The sequence below is a fragment of the Paracoccidioides lutzii genome, assembly GCF_000150705.2.
Source record: "Paracoccidioides lutzii Pb01 unplaced genomic scaffold supercont2.1, whole genome shotgun sequence".
NCBI classification, from domain to species: domain Eukaryota; kingdom Fungi; phylum Ascomycota; class Eurotiomycetes; order Onygenales; family Ajellomycetaceae; genus Paracoccidioides; species Paracoccidioides lutzii.
In genome coordinates, this window is record NW_015440947.1 from 1,312,203 (window position 1) to 1,326,375 (window position 14,173).

The following is a 14,173-nucleotide window of genomic DNA, read 5'->3' on the forward strand; positions in this document are numbered from 1 at the left end:
TAGAGAGGACGATAGCGGTGAGGAAGAGGGCTGAGGAGAAGATTCGAAAAATCCACATCGACGAGGATTTGGGAGGGCGCTGGGGAGCGCTCCTTTTTTTGTCGAGGGAGGGAGGTGGAAGATGGATTGGGAGGGGCGGTTCGTTGGAGTCACGGATTCGAGCGGCCGGGTTTGATTTTGAAAGAATCGTCGAGGGAGGGGAGTCGAGTATTGGTCCAAATATGTAGCTGATCTCGTGTCTCTTTCCAAGATTTGTAGACGAGTATGACGATTGCCTATTTATTTATGTTCTGCAGCTGGAGGGATGGTGGAGGCTACCCTTGTAGTTGTTCCTGAACAACAAGCTATGCAAGCACGCGGTGTGAAGGCGGTGGTTGCGCAGAGCTCAGAGGGAGCCTGGAGAAGGCGAGGATTGGGATAAACAGCTTCTGAAGCAGGACATGAGGGTGTTGAGGCGTGGAGAAGCAGTGCAGGATGTGAGGATATGAGGGATATCCAGATGCAAAGCGAAGGTTGAGGTTGAAATTAGAGTTAAATTGCAGTCCAAGTTAAGAAAAGTAAATAAATATCTATACCTATTCACCTGCGGAGTCGCTTTTTGCAGAGAGGAACCTCGCAGCCAAAAAACGGGCGGACAAGAGTTGGATATTCCAATACCTTCAGAATACTTTGCCTCCACAAAACAAAAGATGGAGATATGTTGTTAGTATGCAAATATATATATATATATATGAAAGGACGGCAGAAGCCGGTGAGACGTAAGAAAATAACTTGAAATGGCAGATAACTACAGAAATAAAGAGATGATTTTTAAACAGGTCTTCCAACACTCGGGGTTATTTATCAATTCCCGTGGTTGTTTTTCCTTTTTCCCTTCACTATTTAATTTCGAACCTAGTTCCAAGGAAATAAATAATACTCTTATTTTGCCTTCTTTTGATTTTTCGCTTGTAATCAAATTGACCAGCGAAAATGGCGTATTCTAGTTCGTGAACGTATGGATTTCGAACAACCAGATAAACCGGTTAACTAATGTGGTTATATAGTTAGTTATTTACCGCTGCAGAAAGCGCCTGGTTGCTTTGATTCCATTATCCATGAGTTACGTCTAAGAGACATGTTCGCCGCTCTACGGAGGACTCCGTATGGAACAGTTTTTGCTGGCCTTTTTTCTCTGCTTCCAACAGTGGGAGATTTCCATTGTAACTCTCCACGACCCGCCCGTCAAGGAACCGCACACGAAGCCATAACATCGGTCTGCCTTCTCTCTATCGCAGCAGCTGGGGCGTTCTCTGCGAAACCTTTAAATAGCTCCGCATTTGTTTCAAGGTGGAATCCGTTTCACATCTCAACGCATTACTGTTCAACAAAGCCATTGGCCGGCCCCGTATCTTTTTTCAAAAAGGCAAAGCAAAAACCAAGGTCATATCCATATCTACGGAGATTGCCCAGCGACCATCGCGAGCCCACGATATTCCTAAATGCGAAGTCTTTGTGGATTTTTTGGTCCGGAGATGTTTTCATCTTCCAGCTTACTGTCGAAGTCCCTCCAAAGAGAAATGGGATCAAGCAGCGGTAACAAACTGAAGAGAGGCTGTGTGCTTCACTGACTGCTGCGTAGACCATTGTCTGTTTAACTTGGTTAACTAATAAAAAGAATAAAATATAATAAGATAAAAATATTTAATGTAATCAATAAGCAAGTCAGCCACATAAGTGAGTCGGCCACTTTCCTCTCCACTGTACAACAAGAATGCCTTCAAAGTCTCAACTATAAAGAAAAACTAGCAAATTACATTATAAATTATTTCCTATACACTTAGAGCATGTACAGGCAGTATGCTCAATAATCTCACATACACTACACTGTGGTGCTGCACATTTTTGTGGTCATGACTCAGCAGTCTCAATTACCCCCTATTCTCATTCATTGATCCTTTGTATGTGATTCAAGCCTTCTTCAATTCTCAAAGCACCCTCTTGAGCTACATATGTACAGCCTCTTTCTCACTTCTTCTTTTGTTTGGCATTTGCAGTCCTTAACTCCCTGTTTTCAGCTGCTAGAATAGCAGCACTGTGCATTGTCATTTGACACTTCTTGATCAGCTGACTTAGGGTATGATTGATTGGACTGAGTGGGCTTTGCATACAGTGCTTGATATATTCTTTAACTTTCTCAGCCTGCTGCTCCAATTGATGTATATTATGCAGTGTGACTGTGGCCCAGAAGGCCTGGGAGCTGTGGAAGATCCCTGAGGGAGTTAGAATATGCATCATGATATTAAGCTATGAGAGAATCTGCTCAAAATTGTACAGAATCAGCTCAGCAGTTCTAAAGCTGCTCTTGATGTTGCTCTCAGTCAGGACCTGCATCTGAGCTGCAGGATAGAGATTCAAAAACTTCTTCTTGTCAATATGATTGATCTCAAGCTGCATCTGATTTTCCACCTGCTGTCTGTATGCAGTTTTCAGAGATGAAAAGCAGCTAACATTCAATGACTGAAGAAGATGAGAGAAATGTGACAGCATGTAGAGGACAATGATCTAATTCTCAGTGCAAAATTGATCAAATTCAGCTGAGACATGACTTCAGTATTAGTTTAGAATCAACAGTTGATATCTGTCCTTTGTACAGGATAGAATCTCCTTGTTGAACATCTCTTTCAGTCAGTATAAGCTCAGCTGATTAATGATTCAGTCATTCTCACTGACTTCAATCACTCAGTCATGTGGTAGTCCTTCTGTCTCATATCAGCAGAATTGATGTATCTTTCCTTTGAGAATAATCATCATACATAAAGCTCAGCCAGTTGCATTGACTTCAGCAATAACAATCACTCATTTCTAATCTTCAGACTGTACAAGCTTGATATTCACAGCTCTTTCAGATTCAATCATCACTCTGACAGTCTCAATTACACTCATCTGAAACTCAGTCTCATCAAAGTTGTAGATATCATCTTTCAGAATCTTATACTTTACAATAGTGTTTTGTACAAGTCTAAATCACTCACAGATAATCTCATGATCCTCACATAAGACTCACTGATGATCATACTTGTGTGAGAACTTGGATTTCAGCTCATCATGATACTTGACAAAGTTTCATACTCAGTATTCACTCACTGTGAGTGGGAGATTGAATCCTTAACTGACAAGAAGAAGATTGATCATTTCTCATACAGCTGCAATCCAGAAAGACTGACCTCATTCATCCATGATCAGAATCCATTGAACAAGAGATTCTTCCTCTGTAAGACTAAGTTTCTGGTTCTTTGAGAGAATGTTAATGTGTGCTGTATGACCATGTATCTGATCATCTAGGGTGAAATGTGGAACATCATACAGCTTTGCTGCAGCTCATACACTTGAAATTTGATCATTTTTAAATGCTTGAATGGCTAAAAGAAGCCTTCCTTCCTGAGTAGAGGCTTTATTTCTTTGTGTGATTGACAATTTTGATGATGAAGATGTTGTTCTGGGATGAGATGAAAAGTGACTGACTTGCTTATGTGGCCGACTCGCTTATCGATTACATTAACTGGTTACAACCGACGTTGCTTATCTAATGCGTCCGCCGGCCCCTAAGCCCTAACTGGTTAACGAGTTGACAGTCGAAGTAACTATATCAAAATCAATCCCTCAGCCCAATCTGGGCATGTTAATTAACAACCAGGCCGACGCTGGACATGTCCTTCACTTTGTATCTATTTCCTTCATCCAACGACCCCGACTCCGTTGTATGTTCCGTCTACGCCGTTTATTCAAAATGGCCGAAGAAGCAGCTGCAAAGAGGCTCAAGACCTCCCCCCCCATAATTGGGACCCACAAGTATGTACCGCAACTTAGATATCCACCCCCCTTCCCCAAGAAGAAACTCCTGCTAACAACAACCATCCAGCGGCCACTTCCACGCCGACGAAGCTCTGGCCGTCTACCTCCTCCGCCTCTTACCAACCTACACCTCGTCCCCCCTCATCCGCACCCGCGACCCCTCCCTCCTAGCAACCTGCCACACCATCGTCGACGTTGGCGGCGAATACGATCCCGCCCGCAACCGCTACGACCACCACCAACGAACCTTCACCACAACCTTCCCCTCGCACTCCACAAGGCTCTCCTCCGCAGGCCTTGTATACCTCCACTTCGGCAAAGCCATAATAGCCCAACACACCAGCCTACCCATCGACCACCCCGACGTCTCCACCCTCTATGAAAAGCTCTACGCCGATTTCATCGAAGCACTCGACGCGCACGATAACGGGATTTCCGTCTACGACCCATCTCGCGTGGCGGCGGCAGGGCTAGAGAAGCGCTTTAGAGATGGGGGCATCAACCTTGGCTCGTTGGTGGGGGATTTGAATGGGCCGGATCCCTCGTCGACGGATCCGCAGGACGAAGACTCGCTGTTTGAGAAGGCGAGCAAGTTTATTGGGGATGTGTTCTTGCGCAAGTTGCGGCTCGCGAGTGGGTCGTGGTTGCCTGCTCGCGCGACAGTGAGGGAAGCGTACGAGTCGCGGTTCGATACGCATGAGTCCGGACGGATACTGGTGCTGCCGCAGCCGGGGGTTCCGTGGAAGGAGCATTTGTATACGTTGGAGGAGAAGGAGAATGCCGGGATGGATGGCGTGGCGGATGCGGAGGAGGGAAAGGTGTATTATGTGCTTTATCCGGAATCGACGGCAGAGGGGGCGAGGTGGAGGGTGCACTGTGTCCCTGTCACGGATGCTAGTTTTGAGTCTAGAAGGCCGTTGCCGGAGGCGTGGAGGGGGATGAGGGATGAGGACCTGGATGGGGTGTTGAAGGGTGAAGAAGTGCCTAGCGGGGCGATATTTGTACACGCCAGTGGGTTCACTGGGGGCCATGCGACGAGGGAGGGGGCTTTGGCGATGGCGGTGAGGAGTTTGAGATTGGATGGATGAATTGAGAGGCTGATGGGATGTTAGGGGTATTAATGGAATATAGCCTGGAATGGAAATATTATGGGGAAAATGCTGTTGCTTAAGGACATGTTGTGATCTTGCGCTGAATTGATAGCTGCTATCTTGGAAATGTGTATGAGGCCCAGGAGAACTGTCTATTAGATTCCCTTTTTTCCTCTTTTCCGAAACAGCTGCCATATAGATTCTCTGACAATCAATGCAGAATGGCACCAAGCGAACACTGCTGTATCATGATTCCCAAGCTCTTTCATGAGCTAGCGGTAACATATTTCGATGTGCATATGCCTCTGCCTCCCAAGAAAGTAATAATTGTATGTACATTGCATTGGCCAGCTTTTGCTAGAGACAACCGGTGCCACCTCACCAGGAATGGCGTGCTGCTATTCCTCGGGCAATTCTGTGAGGTTTCCCGGTCCGACCATCGTCTAGCAGCAGCCCACGGACAGAAGTTAGCAGTAGAGTTCTGTCAGAATTCGGATAATGAAATAGAATCTCCCCTTTTGCATTTTTCCTCTCGAGGATGAGCCCGGAGGGTTCTTCTGGGATGCCAATCGAAGCAACGGCAGCGATACCTGTAGCATTCTGACATAGTTATATCAAACCCGTCCAGCCGCAGAGCGCAGAGGCCAATGCGACCTAACAAGGACGGAATTGATGGCAGGCCGCGACATAACTTCTTTATGAAAAACCCCCTTCTTCTTTCAAAATCGCTCAGACTAAAAGTAAACACCAAACCTCCCCCCTTTCACACACCTCAATCCCTCACCCCCAACATCCTCTCCGGCAACGGCCCAATTTCTTCAATATTATCACCCGCAGCACCTCGATTCCCTTTGCGATGCGAGGAAGAGGAATAGGAATAGCCATCACCACTCTGCTCACCCAACACCCTCTCAATAACCTTCGCTTTCGACGCAGCCTTTTTCAACCGCTCGTCAAAGTCCGCAACGGCATCCTCGGAGTTTTGCAGTGAGAGTGAAAGCGGGTCGACCAGGGAGAGGACGAGGGCGATTAGCCTTTGGAGGCGGGGGTTGGAGGGTAATGCGGGCAATGAAGGGATGGGTGTGCCTGTAATTCTGGACTTAGGTATGTCCTTTCTTTCTAGAGTAGGGGTTTGTGCCGTCGAAGCGATGGCAGTGGTGGTATTATCCGAACCATCCACCGCCGCCACTGCTCCTGTTGGAGGGCTCGGCTGTAGCAAAAGGCCATGATCCCCGGGCAACCGTTTAGCCCAGATGATAGCCTTGCCGTAGAGCCTGCCCATTTCCTGGAACTTCTCGAAGCCCTTTTCTACGGCGAAGACGCTGCCTTCGCTGTATCCTGCCCGGGCGCCGTCACGGACTCCCAGGTCGTATCCTTCTTTGTAGAAACCCTCCTCTAGGTCTAGGAGGCTGTCGAGAAGGTCATGGTCCATGGCTGGTGTTGTAAGATGAGTCGACAGTGGGAGTGCGGCATATATGTCATCTGACGACTCCGTAGCTATACCGGAGACGTGGATTGGTTGCTGTAGAAAGGAGGCGTAGTTGATAGTTTGCTAAATAAATAGTTACGTGAAGGCGGTTCAACCGGTGAAAGGGGGGAGACAACGGCAACACCCGCAAATCCCTTCAACCAATACTATATATTTTTCTTCACCCCGCCAAAAACTTTTCTTCCGCCCAACACCACCACCCACCACCACCCCACACTCCATGGCGACGGAACAGAAGATCCTCCCCGTAAAGGGTCAGAGGAATATCCTCATCACCAGCGCGCTGCCCTATGTAAACAACGTCCCCCATCTAGGCAACATTGTCGGCTCTGTGCTCAGCGCAGATGTGTTCGCAAGTTATGGACCCCTCACCTCCACTTCAAGGCCAATCTATGAACACCGACAAAAGCTAATGTCCCCCTAGATACCAGAAAGCATGCGGCAGACCTACACTATTCGTGTGCGGTACCGACGAATACGGCACAGCAACGGAAACCAAGGCACTGGAGGAGGGCGTGACCCCCGAAGAGCTCTGCGCAAAATACAACAAAATCCACCAAGAAGTCTACGAGTGGTTCGAGATCGGCTTTGACATCTTCGGCCGCACCCCAACGGCCCAACATACAGAAATCTCCCAGAGCATTTTCAAGCGGTTACACGAGAACGGATTCCTGGAAGAGAAAACGGCCGAACAGCCCTTCTGCGAGAAACATGACTCGTTCCTGGCAGATCGCTATGTCGAGGGCGAATGCCCTCGTTGCGGCTACGATGATGCGAGAGGAGACCAATGCGATAAATGCGGACACCTGCTGGATCCCTTTGACCTGAAGAATCCGCGCTGCAAGCTCGACGGCGCCACTCCCGTCCGCAGACCTACGAAGCATATTCACATCCTGCTCGATAAGCTGCAGCCGGAAATCGAGGAATGGGTTCACCCTGCCATCGAGAAGGGAAATTGGCCCAAGAATAGCCGCGTGATTACCGAGTCGTGGCTAAAGGAGGGTCTGAAGGATCGTGGCATCACCCGAGATCTAAAATGGGGTGTCCCCGTCCCCCTTGACGGCTACGAGAAGAAGGTCCTTTACGTCTGGTTCGAAGCATGCATCGGATACCCCTCCATAACCGCTAACTACACTCCGGACTGGGAGCTCTGGTGGCGAGATCCGGACAATGTCCAACTATACCAATTCCTGGGCAAGGATAACGTGCCTTTCCACAGCGTCATCTTCCCCGGCACGCAAATCGGGACCCGAGATAAATGGACCAAGCTCCACCATCTCAGCACAACAGAATACCTAAACTACGAAAACGGCAAGTTTAGCAAGTCCCGCGGCATCGGCGTCTTCGGCAACAACGCAAAGGACACAGGTATCCCCCCGGACGTCTGGCGTTACTACTTGTTGAAAAACCGCCCAGAGACAGGCGACACACAGTTCGAATGGCGCTCTTTCGTCGACGCCAACAACGGAGAACTCCTCGCCAAGCTCGGAAACCTCGTCAACCGCATGGTGAAGCTAATTGCAAGCCCGAAAGCGTACAGCTCCGTCGTCCCAGAGTTCACAGTCACGGAGCCATTCAAACCAGCCCTGGAAGAAATCACAGCGCTCCTGCGCCAGTACATCAGCGAGATGGAAAGCGTGCATCTCCGCGCCGGCCTCGTGACGGCCATGAAGATCGTCGAGGTCGGCAACGGCCTTATTCAGGCTAACAAGCTGGATAACTCGCTGATAGCCAACGAGCCCGAACGCGCAGCCTCCGTCGTCGGCATCGTCGTTAATCTCATCTACCTCATCTCCAGCATCTTCAGCCCGTACCTACCGGCCACATCAGCGTCGATACTCGCGCAGCTCAACGTGCCATTCCGGAATATTCCTTCCCTAGACGAGCTGAAGGAGGGAGGGTGGAGAGCAGACCTGATTAAGCCGGGGCATAAGATTGGGAAGGCGAAGTATTTGTTTTCGCAGATTGATCCGAAGAAGGCGGATGAGTGGCGGGAGATGTTTGGGGGGTCGCAGGCGGAGAGGCTGAAGAAGGAGGAGGAGGCGGCGAAGGCGTTGGCGAAGAAGGCGGGTACTAAGGCTAAGAAGAAAGGGAAGAAGAAGGGGAAGGGGGAGGGGGGGATGGCGGGGGGGGCGGAGGGGGCTAAGGATGGTGATGCGGAGGCTGCTAAGGTTGCTAACGGGGTGGGAGGAGAGGCTGAGGCGGCTGTGGTGAAGTTGGCGGATGGGGTAGCTCGGGCTACTATTTCTAGCTCTTGAGATAGTTTCGACCTAGATATGCTTTTATTTCGTTACTCAATTACGATTGCTAAGATACTGCACTTGAATGAATTTTCGGGGTTCATTGGGTTTCTACTATGGTGGCTCGTTATCTAACCCCCCCCCCCCCTTTTTTTTTTTATTCTTGCTCAATAAATCGCGTGTTTTTTTCCCATATATTTATATCTCCCTTCCTGCCTGCTTCTTACCACCCCTCAGCGTATTTCTCCTGAAATCCCGTACTGGCTACACTTTAGTAAGTATGAGCTTTTTTTTTTTTATTTTATATGTCTTCTTACTCTACTCTGCAGCCGGCTTGATGTTTCGAGCCTTAGCTCATCCGTGATTGGGGGTTAGTATCCTGTTCCATCCCATTTCTGCACGGCAAGTGTTGCGAGTTTTTGACCTGTTCCAGGTTTGATATCTGTTTTCATGATCCATAGGAGAAATGAACCAGTAAGTCCCTAGGTGGTCTGAATGAAGAACTAACTATGGAATATGGTAAAGGATGGAGCTATAGTAGGTGAAGGAAGAGATTGAATAAGTTCACTGCACATTTTGGTTCGGCATGGTTAGGCGCAAAAATCAAAAGAAGACATTTTACCTGTCATTCACCACATAATCCCAAGCTTGATGCTTGGGGGAAAGTCACAAACAGAAGAGATTTTTAAAAATTCTCATTATACGCAATGCAATCGAAAAGGCACGACAGTGTTGCTATGTTTACATGCAGGGACGGGGACATGAATGATAAAAAAAACGCTGGGGGTGGTTATTCAAATCAAACTGCCCTAAGTTATTTCTAAAAACGACAGCAAAATGTAAAGAAAATTAGAGGATATAGAATATTCGCGCTAACAAGAGGCAAGAACAGGAAAAGAAAAGGAAAGGAAAAAGGAAAAGAACCCTTCTTTCTTCCTGCCAACCTTGCCCCCTTGAAAGCTCATGTGGTCGCATCAATGCATCTTCAAGTCCGCCACATCATCTGGGAGTTTGAATCACAAGAAAAGAGAAAGGAGGGGGGGGGAAGTGAGTATAAATATCCAGGAAACAGGCGGGTGGTTGTAACATGGCGAGAAAAATAAAATATAAAAATAAAATATTCAAATAACACACACAAAATTTTTTCCCAAATGCGCATCGTTTTCTTGTCCCATTTGCGCCGGCTCGATATGCTTCTTTTTGCTTGATTATATTATTTTTTATTTTTATTTTTATTTTTTTATTTTTATTTATTTATTTATTTATTTTTTTTTTAATTTGGTTCTTTAGTTCTTTCATGAATATGGGAAATTAAATCCATTTTGCTGGTTCTCAAAGTACGGGAAGCGGTTAGTGAGGGAGTGAGTGTCTTGTCTGAATCTCTACTTGCTCCCTTATCAAGTATTCATTCAGGGGATTCCAAGGTTCAATCGTAGCAGGTAGTCATAGTTCCGTGTCTGCCTCCACGTGGCTTATAGCTTTCTGACTTGTTTTTCCCAGATTCGGGGGGAAAAACCTTCCAAGGTCGCTCTTCTAGTTCCCAGCCAAGACTCGGTGTCACTGCGTCTTAATCCGTTCGCTCATGTAAAAAGCATCAGCATAGAGAGCAATCATCTCCGCCTCGCGCCAGGACGCGGCCTGACCTCCTCCGGCACGACGGGATGCATCATAACCTTATTAGGAGTCTGTGGCGTATTATTCGTATACCCTTTACTCCAATCGTAGCTAACGGCATACGCAAAAATATTCCCTGTCTTGTTGAACGCGGAACTCGAAATCGTCCCTCCCACAGCCGGATAGCCCTTAAGTCTATGTTTGGCGTCCTTATCCCAGAAGTGAAACGTGCCATCACTGCCGGCCGTGCTAAAGGTACCATGCACAGGATGAAACGCGATTGAGTTGACAGAGTAGACATTACTAACATCCCGCGTATTGGAAGGACTCTCACGGTGGCACTTGAAGCTAAAGTTCGAGCTAGAGTCTTTATCCTCGACGTACTGAATGGCGCAGCGGCCCTCGATACTGCCCATGGCAAACCCTGTCGCGTCAGTGAAACAGCTCACGACGCGCGTCTGGTATTTCAGCGGCGACTGCATTGTCTTGTAGAACTTCGTGGGCTGGTCGAGGTTGACGATGTTGATGTAGCGGTCTGCTGTGCCGATTACTAGGAGCTTGTTTTTCACGTCCATGGTATAGACCCGTTCTTGACATTCGAGCGTGCCGATTGGTGTCGATTGGCGCAAGTCCCAGAATTTGACGGTTTTGTCCCATGAACCTGTTACTAGGAGGGGTTGGGAGGAGTTTCCTGGGTTTTGTATCATGGCACAGCATCTGATGGGGGCGTCGTGGGCGGCCACTTGGACGGGAGATGTTGCGTTTGCCTGGAGGTCGAGCATGCGCGCAGCTTTGTCGACACCGGCACCAACGACCTTGGTGCCATCCTATGTGTAAAAAGTGAACGAGTCAGTTCAGACTTATTCAAATATATATATATATGTATGTATGTATGTATGTATGTATGTATGTATGTATTTGTATGGCAGAAGAAAGCATTTCCGCTTTATATACAGCTGCTTACAGGCGACCAGCAGCAGTTCAAGACTGGTGCTTCATGTTCAAAAAGGGCCTTGCCCTCACTCTGGCCCTGCTCGTTGATCTCGTATATGCGAACTTTCTTATCCCATGAGGCAACGGCAAGATGATCGCTCACCGACGAGAAGGCAAGATCGGAAATACTGTCTTCGGGGGGGGAGTTGAGAGCTACATCTTTCGAGAGGTCTCCGGCGGTGTTGGAGACCGCCGTGGTGGATGTTGCCGTGCCGAAAAGCGCCATCCTGAGGCGAGACTCCTTTCCTGGCAACGCCTATTTCCAGACCTGTAAATCCGCTTGGGGCTGTATGCGCAGGCCTGCAACGACGAACAGCAGTCTCAGCTGGTTAGGAACCGGACTTGTTGGGGGAGGGCAGGTGGTTGCTGCTCGTCCTTGAGCGGGTGTATTTCTGGGGGAGCGTTTTAAAAAAAGACTTGACGTTCTTTTGAGCGGGGGGATGCCAGTGCAAACAGGACAAACAGGACAAACAAGGCTTTGGCTGGATCGCCTCCTGTTGGGCAGCAGCAGACCAGACGTAGACGTGGTGGTGGCCTCTTCTACGAGGAGTGCGGTGTTTTTGTTCATCGTTGATTTTGCTAGAAAAACACGGGCTATTTGCTGCTGCTGCTGCTGCTGCTGCTGCTGCTGCTAGCTACCGATACTTTCGCAGACATTTCTGCTGCCTTCAAAATATTTTCGAGGGGCTATTTCTTCCCGTTCTGCTCAACAAAAATGTTGCCAGAATAACCAAGTTACCCCCCCCATGAACCAACAACCCATGATGCCAGATTAACTTGCGCGAGTGAAGCGAAGCAAAAAATAATTTTCTTACTTTCCCGAGGCAACTGTTACAGTCTGCAACTGTATATCTGTTCTCTCGATGATCAGGATCCAGCTGATGGGGCCTGGGAAATGTGAGAGCAGCATATCGTTCTCATATCTTGACTCGACCCAACCATCCTCCCTCAGCCTTTTCAATGGGGCCGTTGAGAACCACTACAAGTACTCGAATCGAAGCAGCTAGTTATATCTTACGTGTCCTACCGAAAGCTGCCTCATCTAGAAGTATCTAGAGCAGCAGGAAACATTCCTCGCCATTCCGGCTCTGACGTCCGGGGGAAGCGCCATTCGGGCGCACGTAGCAGACGAGATGAGTGAGCTGTAATGTTGCTTCTTTATCCAGCATATCGTGCATGGACACTGAGATCTCCAACATTAAAATGCGCCCTCCATGTGGATATGCATATTGATATTCCGTGGGATCCTTCTGGCCCGGCCTGATACTCTCCAGAAGCACGTCGATGCGGTGACGAATTTTATTATATACCAGAGACAAGCATGCTAACCTTATTTAGGTTATCTGGGTGCCAGTTATAGCAGATAAATAAGCCGCAATTTCACTCATGAGGGGGTTAAGTAAATGTTTTTTTTTTTTTTTTTCTCTTTCATCTGCATGTTTGTTTCTCAGCGTAATACCCTCTCATCGGTAAGCTTTTCTTTTCTTTTCTTTTCTTTTCTTTTCTATTTATTTATTTTTTAATTTTCAAGCAGCCAATCAATTCAGGCAATTCAGGCATCAGGCTTCCTTAGGGAATCTCGAAATCGACTGTTTTTACCGGCTGAAATTGTTTTTATTCCTCGAGTTTCCTTTCTGTATTCGAAGGAAAATGATAGAAAAACGTAGAACGGACTATGTATGTAGTGCAACGAAGGCGGGGCCAGAGTCAAGCCGCAGAAGGGACCCATCACAAGACATCGTCAAAAGCGGCTGCCTAACTATTAGTTAATAGTTTAACTGGTTATTAGTAATCGATAAATGTCCTGGAAGTTAATGAATTCATCTCGAGATGTCCAAGAAAGCCGGTGCTTCGTTACCAGAGTGTTTTATTATTAGAGTGTGTCGATACCGAACAACAGGGCCAAGTCGAAAACGTCTGTTGTTGATGTCGCAGCGCGGACCGAGTGCACAGCGAGCGCGGCGGCAAAATGCGGGGGTGCAGGGTTAGTGGCAAGGGCAAAAGAGGAGAAACGACTAGACTAGCAGGCCAGTTGCAGAGCTACAAAACAATGAATGACCACATCGTTTCAGAACAGAAGAACGAGAAGGAGAGCAAAGTGTGCTTCTATACAGGAACACCGGGGATAGCAGATGGGTAGTAGTTGAGATATCACGAATCATAGAAGGCCGTTGGATGGAACGATTCCACGCAACCATGGATGATGCATGCATGCAGCATGGATGGAGTGGAAATGGATGGAATGGATGGAATGGATGGGGGGGCTTTGTTGGACCCGGGACCCTCAGTCACGCAACCCAGCATTATTTAATACCCGGCAAGCAACATCAAGCGCAACAAGACCGCAAGTAGAGTAACTCACTACCTGAAAGGTACGTCATCCGACGATGGAATACCACCATCCGTACCAGTCACTTCGGAGTCACCCCATGGGTCACATCAACCCCCGCTTTTTCTTGGGGGGGGGGCGGGGGGCGGGGCTAAGGGCCGGCCTAAGAAGTGTTTGACCTGCGCTGACTGACTCAGCCGTGTCGTGTCTGGCTGCTTCTGACCAACGCTAGCTACTCTTGACGCCCCCCCCCGTGTGCTTCCTGCTCACGTACATAGTCATTCTCTTCCCCTTTTCCTCTTTTAATCTTCTCTTCTCGTCTTCTCTCCCAGTCACCAACCACTAAAGCCCCCCCCCCCTCATTCTCGGCCCCTTCCCATCGATCAGTTCGTCTAGATCATCCTGTGCCTGACTTGCTCTCCCATCCCTTCCCGAGCTTCCATCTGACTATCTACTTCTGACTCCACCCCCGTTGTTCGCGGTCCTCGTACCAGCTCTCAACGGTAGGCGAACCCTCTCCTCCCCTTCCTCCATTCATCCATCACACCCTGAACCATCACCACCCCCCCCCCCCCCCCCCCCC

General features: G+C 48.3%; 6 protein-coding genes across 6 annotated transcripts; 3 read left to right on the forward strand and 3 right to left on the reverse strand.

Annotated features, from left to right (window-relative positions):
- Nucleotides 1-1,117: 1,117 nt before the first annotated feature.
- PAAG_00334 (hypothetical protein) lies at nucleotides 1,118-1,579 on the forward strand (the record flags this gene model as incomplete). The annotated part of the gene is made up of 1 exon (XM_002797749.2): nucleotides 1,118-1,579. One exon carries the CDS (start codon nucleotides 1,118-1,120, stop codon nucleotides 1,577-1,579), a length of 462 nt encoding a protein of 153 aa, XP_002797795.2.
- A 2,190-nt stretch (nucleotides 1,580-3,769) lies between these two features.
- On the forward strand, nucleotides 3,770-4,922 carry PAAG_00335 (hypothetical protein; the record flags this gene model as incomplete). Its single annotated transcript, XM_002797750.2, has 2 exons — nucleotides 3,770-3,831; nucleotides 3,902-4,922. The coding sequence occupies 2 exons, from the start codon at nucleotides 3,770-3,772 to the stop codon at nucleotides 4,920-4,922; spliced, it is 1,083 nt and encodes a 360-aa protein (XP_002797796.2).
- A 775-nt stretch (nucleotides 4,923-5,697) lies between these two features.
- On the reverse strand, nucleotides 5,698-6,357 carry PAAG_00337 (hypothetical protein; the record flags this gene model as incomplete). Its single annotated transcript, XM_002797752.2, has 1 exon — nucleotides 5,698-6,357. One exon carries the CDS (start codon nucleotides 6,355-6,357, stop codon nucleotides 5,698-5,700), a length of 660 nt encoding a protein of 219 aa, XP_002797798.2.
- Nucleotides 6,358-6,634: 277 nt separating this feature from the next.
- PAAG_00338 (methionyl-tRNA synthetase) lies at nucleotides 6,635-8,672 on the forward strand (the record flags this gene model as incomplete). Its single annotated transcript, XM_002797753.1, has 2 exons — nucleotides 6,635-6,762; nucleotides 6,839-8,672. 2 exons carry the CDS (start codon nucleotides 6,635-6,637, stop codon nucleotides 8,670-8,672), a joined length of 1,962 nt encoding a protein of 653 aa, XP_002797799.1.
- Nucleotides 8,673-10,264: 1,592 nt separating this feature from the next.
- Nucleotides 10,265-11,487, reverse strand: PAAG_00339 (Poly(A)+ RNA export protein; the record flags this gene model as incomplete). The annotated part of the gene is made up of 2 exons (XM_002797754.2): nucleotides 10,265-11,095; nucleotides 11,233-11,487. 2 exons carry the CDS (start codon nucleotides 11,485-11,487, stop codon nucleotides 10,265-10,267), a joined length of 1,086 nt encoding a protein of 361 aa, XP_002797800.1.
- A 30-nt stretch (nucleotides 11,488-11,517) lies between these two features.
- On the reverse strand, nucleotides 11,518-11,829 carry PAAG_11089 (hypothetical protein; the record flags this gene model as incomplete). The annotated part of the gene is made up of 1 exon (XM_015846797.1): nucleotides 11,518-11,829. The coding sequence occupies one exon, from the start codon at nucleotides 11,827-11,829 to the stop codon at nucleotides 11,518-11,520; it is 312 nt and encodes a 103-aa protein (XP_015703601.1).
- Between the last annotated feature and the right edge of the window lie 2,344 nt (nucleotides 11,830-14,173).